Consider the following 10,688-nt stretch of genomic DNA (forward strand, 5'->3'; position numbering starts at 1 on the left):
TGTCCGAAAGAACTCGTCACCATTTTATTAACCAATAAACATTACATAGTTGTAATCAGAATACGCATAGCCTACTTTGAATACAGATACAGTTAAAGAAAAATGTAAAATAAGCATTTTATTTCAAAAACATACAAACATATTTTATATACGGAATGTACCATCTTAGACGTGCTGTCTAAAGATATTATCCATAATGAAAGAACTAAAGATATCAAAATACAGTTAAAGTTGATTTATAGTACATATGCCACTATATAGATGGAGGCCTAGAGTTGACGTACAATGTGATTTTAACGCGCGAGCTTAATTTGTCAGACGCACTGGTTTTCACAAATGAGCTGCAGATTACAATATTTCGTGTGCGGCTTTCGAGATATTTTTTCTTAATCTTCAGCCTCTAGCCATTTTCAGTTGAGGTGCCTAATGTCATGAAAATGACCCGTGAATCATTTGAATATTGAAAATTTCAAAGGATTTCCACCAGGATTGCTCGCAACGGGAAAAACAAGTTTCCATTTTTCTATGCATTCGCCAACTGTGATTGATGTTTAAAAGGAAATGATAAAGTACTGGGTTGCACTATTCAAGTTTAGCGTCGCCTATTCCTTTCTAAGTAATAAGGACCCTTTTATCCGATTCACTTTGAAAACTGAACTTCGTACTCTTATCAATCTGCACGTATTAAGTTTTAGTGGCTATAGAATTCCCTGTGCCCCCCCCCCCCCCCCCTCCCCCAATGCACACACATAATGGACGTACAGAAGCGTGAACACAACTGAATGAATTGTTATTGACATGCCAAATAAAGAAGGCATTTTCTTGACGAATAAAGTAACCTTACAACCCGTATAGTATAGTTGTTGTTTGAAAACATGTAAAATGACACTCATTACACGTCCGCGTGCAATTGAACCGTACTACATTTACTCTTTCTTTCGTATACAGTGACACAAACAGATTGGAGAGCCCAGCAAGGGAATCATTCCTCAAGATGAAGTGAACGTAATTTCGCTATGCTACAAAATACGTGACATTTTAAGGTAGTAATTTTAACCAAAAGTCCAGGATATGTGTGAGAATATTGGATGAATACAAAGGGAGGTATTTTTCGGGGTAAAAAAGAAAGACGAACCATTATATCACCCAAATCTTGGAAAGAAAGAGAGTAAATACCTTCTCGTGCTGTTTATTGGTTCCTGAGATATTTGGTCCGTGCGAGCTACAATATAATGGCGTTATGACCTAATTAACGACGTCATGATCGACATATAATACAAAATAAAATGTGTCCATTTTACTCTCAACAAATATGTGTACGATACCGTCTATAACTCACTTGGGAAAAAATGCAGCACTTTTTTAATACAAAAATGTGAATTGTACATTGTTTGGCACAAAGATATATACCGCCATTATTACAATTATGACGTTGCGCGCGGGGCGTCATTTCGACTGCGATATTCCCTGCGCTAATCAACTCCGAGAAGACAATTAGACCATGCGCCATTAATTAAGTCAACGCATTGTGTGCATTGAAAATGTTACAATCATTTGTGTACGATGACATCCTCGTACGGCGTGTCAAAGACGCAGTCATCCGTCAGGCAAATGACACCTAGTATTATAATTCCACTGACTTAACAAGGCTCACAAACCTTCACCTCAGCGTTAAAGGGAAAGACATAATTAAGATAATACATTTGATTACATCTGTATATTGTATCTCTTAGACTTTACCCAAAAAAATATTTCAATATTTAATAAACGAGATAAGTCACATGACGAATATATTTTATACTATACAGGGAAGATTCAAATTTTAAAAATATATTCACATAAATATTATGCTGTTTGCTAATTTTTAATTATTTGTTTAAACAACTAAATTTACAGTCTACATAAATTATGTAGTTTTAAATCGATGCTAACACATCAGCGTAACATTTCAAATATACATTTGCCTTCATAAAAAGCATATACATGTATATGGATCATAAAACCAAACTATCAAAACAAAATGAACGAGAATTCTGATCAGGGACGTTAAAACATATTTTTAACGGAAATTATATACAAACAAATCCCCAAAATAAACAATTAAAAACTATAGAGTACGAACAAGTGAAGTATACGGGATTTCACAACAAACTGCATACATTAACATTTAAACAAAAAATGTTAGCTTTTACAAAATAACGATCAGTACTTATTTGCACTAATCTCGTAACAATGTCCTTCTCTTTTGCTACACTATCAAAATGTTAGTTGTCCATAAACATAACGATATACACAATAGCGTTTAGCCATAAATTTGGAAACTGTAGGTGCATTGATGAAACTGCCTTTAAGTTAAGGCACTTGAATTTGATGACTTACATCGTGCATATACAAATATAACAAATTAACGACACAAAAATGATAAATGGACCAATTTCGTTTGTAGGTAATTCCACCTCGGGTAACTAGTATTTGCAAATTATATACATGCACAAACGGGAATGGTACAGAACTTTCAGAGCGACAGAAGTGATGCACTCTTTCATCCATCAAGTTTTACAGACTAAGAACTCCCCTCAATTTATCTAGCTATTTCTAATGCGATTAAAATATATTATGACTGTATTGAGCGTTTAAATTGATTTAATTTGGCATATCACATCATAAAATACCGATTAGGCAAAACTTGAATCTAAGAGATAGGCCAATGGCGTAACTCGAGTTAAACTATTTGATAGGCATTGCTGGAAGGGGGCTCGGGTCTGACAAACCTGTTTGAAATGCTAGATAAAAGGATAATCAAGTGAGGAAAGGGTGTGGGAGGGGGTTGAATTATCTTCTATAAACGCTGCCTTTGCTTCACCACTTTCTTCCTTTTCCCCTCTCCCCTTCGCTTTTCGATTAGGAGGGGGCAACACCGCTGCCTCCCCTAGCTACGTCTATGGCTATAGAGATATTACAGAAGGGAGTTTACATAGAGGAATGATACTCAGCCGATCTACACATCTGCCGCTGTCAGAGCCTGTCTGAAGATGTACATCCGGTCTGGTGTGCAGAAGGCCATTGCGCCGTTGGTGTACTGCTGCAGGTGGTACCAGTGGCGCTTCTCAGGCTTCTCTATCTTGTAGTCTGCGATGAGCGTCTGGACATGCTTCAACTCGTTATTATACTGGTCGATGCTCACCAACCCCTCATCGTGCTTGACCCAAGCAATGATGATAGAATCATCCCCGCACACGGCAGGGTAACCGTAGAGGTTGTCGTAGAGGGTCACATCGTGCTTCATGACTCCCAGAGAATCGATCAGCCGTACTGAGTTGGAGTGGCTCTGTACCAAGAGCAACTTCTTGGTCTTGAGGGCGAGCACCTGACTGGGCTCGTAGCCATCGCAAGGAATCTCCCGGAAAGCTCTGCCACCGGAGGAACTGAAAACCTGGATGGCCTTTGCTTTCCTGTAACCAACATAGACATTTTCATCGCTGTCTAAGGCTAGGTCACCCATTCCAGCCTCGTCGTACCTCAGGGTCTCGAAGCGGGCGTGTGAAATAACCTCGCAGGATTTGCTATAGACGACGATGGTGTTAGTCTTGTCGCGGGTAATGAAGGAACCATTCTTGAAGAACTCGAGTTCGCGGACCTTGGCATTCTTCAGGACAGACCTGACGACACGTCCCTCGAAATCGAAGATGTCGACACCTCCTTGATTGCTGGCCAGAGCCATAGTACCATCGGGCATGGAAGCCATCGCAGAGATGCTGTTCCTCACTGGGAATTCCACATGCTTCGACGCCCAATCAGCCACCTGGACTCGACCAAGATCAAGCTCATTATTGACCTTGTTTCTCTCGAAGAGGATTTTCTCTCCTCGCTTAGCAGCGATGGATGGTTGCTTGTAGTCTGGGTTCTCCCGATCCAGGATCCTGGAAAGCTCCTCACAGAGTGTGTCGTGGGCTGTCAGAGACTCCTTCTCCAGAGGGGCGTTGAGGCCATGGGAGACCAGCTCCGTCGCGGCATCGACGTGGACAATCTGCTGGTGGCTGGATTCCAGCATGTCCTTCAATGAGATCTCCAGCTGGTCGATTCGGCGTTTCACCTCGCTCCTCAGCAATCCCTTCCTCTCCGTCAGTCGCTTAACCGAGTCCTCGTAGGCCTCGTCGATGCTCTCATTGATCTGGCTCAAGACGCTGTCCAAACGTTGCTGCTGCTCCTCCACAAACGCGATGTACTTGTTGATGGTGCTCTTCCTCATAGAAGCCCTGGATTTCAGATCTTGGATGTTCTCTCTCAGATCCCCCTCGTGCTCGTCGGCCTGCAGGATCGAATGGCTTTGTCTGGAATGCTCCAGCACTTCGCAAAAGCAGATGTACTTGCGGCACTCGATACAGAAGCAGGAGGCGTCATCAGTAGGATGCTTCTTACAGGTGGCCCGTTTCTTCAGGCTGATCTTGCCCGAGGAGAACTCACCCGTGCCCACCACCTGATGGCGGGAGAAGGTACCCCACTGGCTGTGAACCTTCTGACAATCGGCACACATGTACGTGCCACATTCCTGGCAGAAGGCAACGGCTGCAGGTGGCTTTTCCTTATCGCAGGAGGTGCAGTTGTGACGCTTGTTCTTCATGTCATCCACCACGGACTTCAGGGCTTGGTAGGTCTGCAGGTTGCCGACTTCCCCCTTGGGGACGGCGGATGTCTTCTTGCAGATGGGGCATGGTAGAACAGTACGGTTGACCTGAGCATCGGACAACCTCTCCAGACATGCCTTGCAGAAGGTGTGGGAGCAGGTAAGAAGCTTGGGTTCGTTGATGGTTTTGAGGCATATAGAGCACTCCAGGCTATGCAGATCCACGTTCTGCATCTTGGTAGATCTGAAAAATAAATTTGAAAAGGAGAGAGAAAGAGACGTTAAGTAAATTGACTAATACTAATCATGCCAAATGTTACTGGTATTTCAATTCATTAAATTATAGATTCACCCTCTCCTTCAGGTATGTTTATTAAGTAGAAAATGCCTAATACAGGAAAGAGGTTCATGCTGATGACTGGACCTGATATAGCCCTAAATGTGCAATGTACTTTAGTGTAAATATTCTCAGCGTACCCAACGCAAGTTCAATGCTTAACAGTAATCCTATGCCTTGTTCCATGTATTCAACTACCATGCTACTCTATAAGCATTTCTTATTTGAATGTTGTTTAACAGGTGAAAGAAAGCGACTGGAAAACAAGTTACCTTCAATTAAATCTCGTTCTTTCTCATTTCATCCTAATCATATATCAATCAAAGTTTAATTATTCAGCCGTCACATAAACATGATAAACTAGACAATCTCTGGACTATTAAATAATCTCGTGTGTTTTCTGACATTTCCAACTTCACATTATCTTTTACCTTCCGCTTCTTTATTCCACCCATCCGTCAACATGCCAACATAACCATTCTTGAATACTGTTTACCAGGACATGTGTTTCATAATTCATATTCACTGTCTACAAATGTATGCCTCATTTTTCAAAGGAAAAACAACTCCAAAGCCATAAACAACTGGCATAAATGGCATAACTGCCGATGGCATGTTACACATGAAAAACACGCATTGTGTACTACATGGGTGGGGGGGGGCTTAAGGGTTCAAGCCACAACAAAAGCTTCATTTGTAATAAATGTTAGCGGGGATACAGGTTTATAATGAATGCAAGAACCTCGAATCCACAAGACCCCTTAGTAACCACTAACCAGCCCTCCCCCTCCCCATAGAATTATCATTTTAGATCTGCCTCTGCACAATATGCCACGATTTCTTTTCAAATCAACATGAATTCATTTGGACGGCCGCAACCAAATACATTTTTCTGATAACCTTTGGTTCGACCTGTGTATTTCGTATTGTCTGACTTCGCATGTTGTCAGTAGGAGCAGCTGTGCTTCTTGGCATGTTATCTAATGATGTTGACATCGAAATTTGAAGGTGAGGCAGGGTACACTTTTCAAGCAAAAGTACATTTCCTGAAAATCTTATTTTTGAATTCTTTTAAAGTAACAGCACGCCATCTACATACATGTAGCTAAGAAATGACGCCATACTTCTTAATTTGGAATCGTAGTGAATCTACATACATGTACGTGCACATCACATAAACTCTTTTATTGTTGACTTCTTATTTACATTGGGCAGAATACATTATAGGCCTACAGTTGTACATCTACATGCATTAAAACGATCGCAAAAACTTTCGAAAAACCAACTTAATGCGAGATCAATAACCCAATGTGCGCCACCATTTGAAATGAGCCAACACAAAAATGACATAATCTAACCTTGATTTCAAAGTCAATAAACTAGGGTAGTGATTTTTTTTTCTTGAAAGTCTTTGCTGCGATGGTACATGACTTGTTACCTTTTTTTCCCCTTCAAAATTGTTAAAAAGTCATTCTTGTTGCACGATGTGATGGGTTATCAGGGTAGGCAGTTTGCGCTGTTTAAAACTTCAGAAAAACACCACCTGCTGAGTTCATATCAAAGTCAAATTAGCTCAACTGTGAGCTCTGACCGAGACATTTGTTGTTTGCTTATACCTGTAAGATCAGTCATTTGGAACCTCACAAATAGTTGTCAATCAATCAATTTATATCCTGGACCCTTGACAAAATTAAGAGAAGTGCACGGAATATAGCACAAATTGCACTGAGTGTACTCACAGTTTATTAAGCATTATGATTTAGACAGTCAAATATTTATCTCACTTTTGATTAGCATCTGCAAATATTACCTGTGTATCCCTTTATCTCTTTTCTTTCTATTTTGATACCATTTATGATGTTACATTTTGTATTAATGACCAAAGTTGTGATGTTATAGCTTTCACTGCCTTTTAGGACAGTTCCAAGAGAGGGGCAACGGCGTAAATTCAGTGTTATATACATTTAGCTGTTGTGATATGGAAATGGATAAGAGCTACATATGTTTTTTTAGTGAGACATTGGCCCATGCGGTTGCATGCATGACTCATATGTTTAAATTAGCAAGAAAAACATTACACTTACACATGCAGCATGAGTAATGTTTTTCTTGCTAATGTATGAATTAATGTAAAGGTAAAATCACTTGTATAAGGAAGGCCAAAGCATCAATAGAATTAGGGTAAATTAGTTACTAAGAGAATTTAATATAATTATCTTGTGTTTCAAATTACGAAAAAACACCCGAGTTCAACATTAAGTCATTGAAGGATTGCGTTCTCCTTTTTGCGACCTAGATTATTAATTTTGTTGCAAAATGATACCCCATTACATACGGTAAACCGGTGGAACATGTAGCTGTACAGCCTAGGTGAATGAGAGAATTCAGTGGCTATCGGGTGAAGCTAAGAGTAAGTCTTCAGAAAACCTGTATGAATTAAGTTTTGAGTTGCCAATTTAGACATGACTGTCATGAGGTAATTCATATACGTTGTGTGATGCATGGCCATAATGTCAATACAATAGCACGTCTGCTATTCGAAATATTGTGCTTGACCTACTTGTATTACAACCATGCACAACAATGTCAATGTTGTGTTTCAGGGTACATTATGCATATATATTGTGTTCCTAGGATTTTTTCAATTTATTTATCAAATGTACATCAAAGTTAGAGTTGGATTTTCACCACCTCACACAATTACAGTATTTACATGTACAATGTTTGAGCACAGTGAATACATACTAAAATTGGAGCAACTTTAGAATACCCCACCACAAAAATTGATCAAACGCTTCGTCAATGAAGCTAAATCTCGAGACTTAAGCTTTTTAAGTAACACTAAGCCTAAACTTAATCCTAACCCTAACCCTTACCCTAACCCTAGCCCTAAAATGATCATCTCAAACACTTAGTTTGGACATGTGACATGACTGTATGTTCTGATACCGGTACATGTTTTTGGTCAAGAGAACCATAATCTATTAAATTGGCTTCTGTTTGAATTAGTTTTCATCTTGTACATGCATCGCGATATACATGTAAGACTGTTTCATTGAATAGAACACCAATACACCATTGTTTACTTCTCTTCTGATTTCCACATTCTTTTAATATTATCAATAAGTTACTTAATACGTTTTATCCTATTTGAACTAATTTCCTTCAAAATAAAGAAGGAAAAACTAAATAACTCAACAGAGGTAAATACATTTTAGGCAATAATGCAACTGTCTAAAAGCATGTGGGAAATTGTTTGTAATACAGCCTGACCATAATGCTCTAAGGCCATGAAATGCAACGTTTTGAAGACTTTTCTCATCTTCACTACAATGGTAAGTTATTTGAATAAATTCCATGATATATATATATATGACGAGTTTAATGTATCGTAGTAATGATACTTTATATTGTAGTCAAACCTCTCTATAAAGACAATATGTCTTCAGTGGACATTCATTTTTGTGTCTCTCTCTCTCTCTTTCTCTTCGACAGAGAGAGAGAGAAATGTGTGTCGTACATATGTAGAACCTGTCTAGAGATGCCCCTTACCTGTCAACAGACAACAGTGACCCTTGTCTCCCTTGAGTGGAAATTGAATTGATTGTATAGTAATAATAAGCAAAGACGCCTTTGATTATACCAAAACAACAAAGTACCTTGTCAGAGCACATTGTAATTATAGACTTTATACTAATAATTATCTTGATTACATGTGTGGAGTACAGGTGCAAATTATGTTTTGGTTTAAACGGCAAGGCAAAGCCCTCCACCCCCCCCCCCCCCCTCCCCGCCCCTTTTTGTTAAGAAGAATGAAAACATGTTGAATTGACCTACATCAGTACATGTACATTGTACTTGTTTGAAAGAAGACACTGATTTGAATGATGCACACGCAAAATTAAAAGATTGAAACATGATAATAGAGTTTTATTTATATATACCTTTTCTGTTATCCTTTGTGCTGTAGAAGTAATATATCCTTTTCTAGTAAGATCTCTCTCTCTCTCTCTCCTTCAGTAAAGTATCCTTTCAGCAAAAGCGAAGTAGTATAATCCAGTTAGACGCGTCGAGTATAGGTGAGTGATCAAACAAAAAACGTGTCCAGTAGGCATACAGCGACAAATACACGTATCTCTCTAAATGCGTCTCGTATGCATGTGCGACTATGAACTTACAGAGCCGTATATATCTCGCAATTGGATATATTATGAAAATATGTCAGTCTGGTTTATTAAAAAATGGCGCCTGACGAAACAAAATATGCGTGCTCACAGAAGCTATTTGAATTGCTCAGCTGGAGTGTGCAGCTTCGATCCGTTTTTCTATCTATTCTCCCTCTATGGAATGCGGTGATGACTATTCAAATGATTCACACTCACAGTGGCGTTTATGCATATCACACAGTCCTGTATAGATAGCTGGCGCTTTAATATAGACCCTCTCAAATTCTACTCATTGGCAAGTGATCCGATACTTCAAATCCAGCTTCGCGTTACGCCGTCTTTATGCGGAATGCATGAGACAGCGATGTCGTAGAAACTTGATACGAAACACGAAGTAAAGAAGCGAGCCGTCGTCGTAACCTCGATAGCGATCGCATGCAGAAGACGAATTTCATCCGCACTCCTTTAGCTCGTAATACGCGTACAACCTGTGCACTCCGCTACAATCCGCAGGTTGGTTAATACTAGGCAATTTTGGCAAACTCATTGCGGAATTAGAATCTGCGGTTCGTGTGCAAAATCGAGAAGTAACTATATAGTTGTTGCCACACTTAATACATGCAGTTTGCATTCTGACTATTGCGAATCCTAGACAGGTGAATGAAATAATTTGTATTGAGGAACTTCACAAAGACGTATGTATTAAATTGATTACATTACGAAAATGGCCTATTCCCTTCCACGCAATACAGTACAGCTAGACGGGACGCGCATATTTTTTTTTACACAACTGTTAGCCACTTCAGTCAAATATACTGTGCAAACGACTAGAGACAAAGTCTAGCATTACCCTAAAGGCGTTGTGGCATGCGCCTGTAATCCAGCTAACAGTGGAAGTTACAAACTGATTCAGCCGAGGACGCAGGTTCGAAACTGAGTCACGTCTTTCGGATGGTGAGGTTTAAAGGTCGGTCCCCAGACGTAAATATTCATATCTGATTGATACACGTCTGTAAAAACCCAATACACACACACAAGTGTTACACAGTGTATACTCTTCTTCCATGTACACTGTGTAACACTACTCGTTATTTGTTTCGGGTTAAATCTATCCTCTCTTCTCTTTCTTTATGTATTTCTGTGTTCTCCTTCAATCTACCCTCTTCTCTTTTGTCATGTATTTCTTTGTTCTCCTTCAATCTATCCTTTTCTCTTTCGTCATCTATGTTTAAATCTGATAGATTTCCTTTCTCCTTCTTTATGTATTAGTCCCTGTTTTTCCTTAGTCTATGATCCTCTTAGCTCTTCAATTATGTATTTCTACGTTCTTCCTTTGACTCATCCTCTTCTCTTTCCTTATTTCCTTGTTTTTCCTTCTCCATATCCTCTCCACTATCCTTAATGTTTTTTCCCTTTTTATCAGTTTCCCTTCCCTGGGTGTTCGTGCTTGCATGGACCATTGCACATAGTGCGCTGACGACTTAGACTCTTTCACCAGAGCACTTCTTGGAACTTTTTCGCGAAAATGGCTAAACAGTTGTGTAAAAAAATATGCGCAGAC

General features: G+C 39.5%; 1 protein-coding gene across 1 annotated transcript; it reads right to left on the minus strand.

The window, feature by feature from the left end:
- On the minus strand, positions 1–9,754 carry LOC585395. Its single transcript, XM_003728585.3, has 2 exons — positions 8,906–9,754; positions 1–4,868 (listed from the first exon to the last, which is right to left on the minus strand). Exon 2 carries the CDS (start codon positions 4,856–4,858, stop codon positions 2,999–3,001), a length of 1,860 nt encoding a protein of 619 aa, XP_003728633.2. The 5' UTR covers positions 4,859–4,868; positions 8,906–9,754; the 3' UTR covers positions 1–2,998.
- Between the last annotated feature and the right edge of the window lie 934 nt (positions 9,755–10,688).

Source organism: Strongylocentrotus purpuratus, unplaced genomic scaffold, assembly GCF_000002235.5.
Source record: "Strongylocentrotus purpuratus isolate Spur 01 unplaced genomic scaffold, Spur_5.0 spur5_scaffold_2, whole genome shotgun sequence".
NCBI classification, from domain to species: domain Eukaryota; kingdom Metazoa; phylum Echinodermata; class Echinoidea; order Camarodonta; family Strongylocentrotidae; genus Strongylocentrotus; species Strongylocentrotus purpuratus.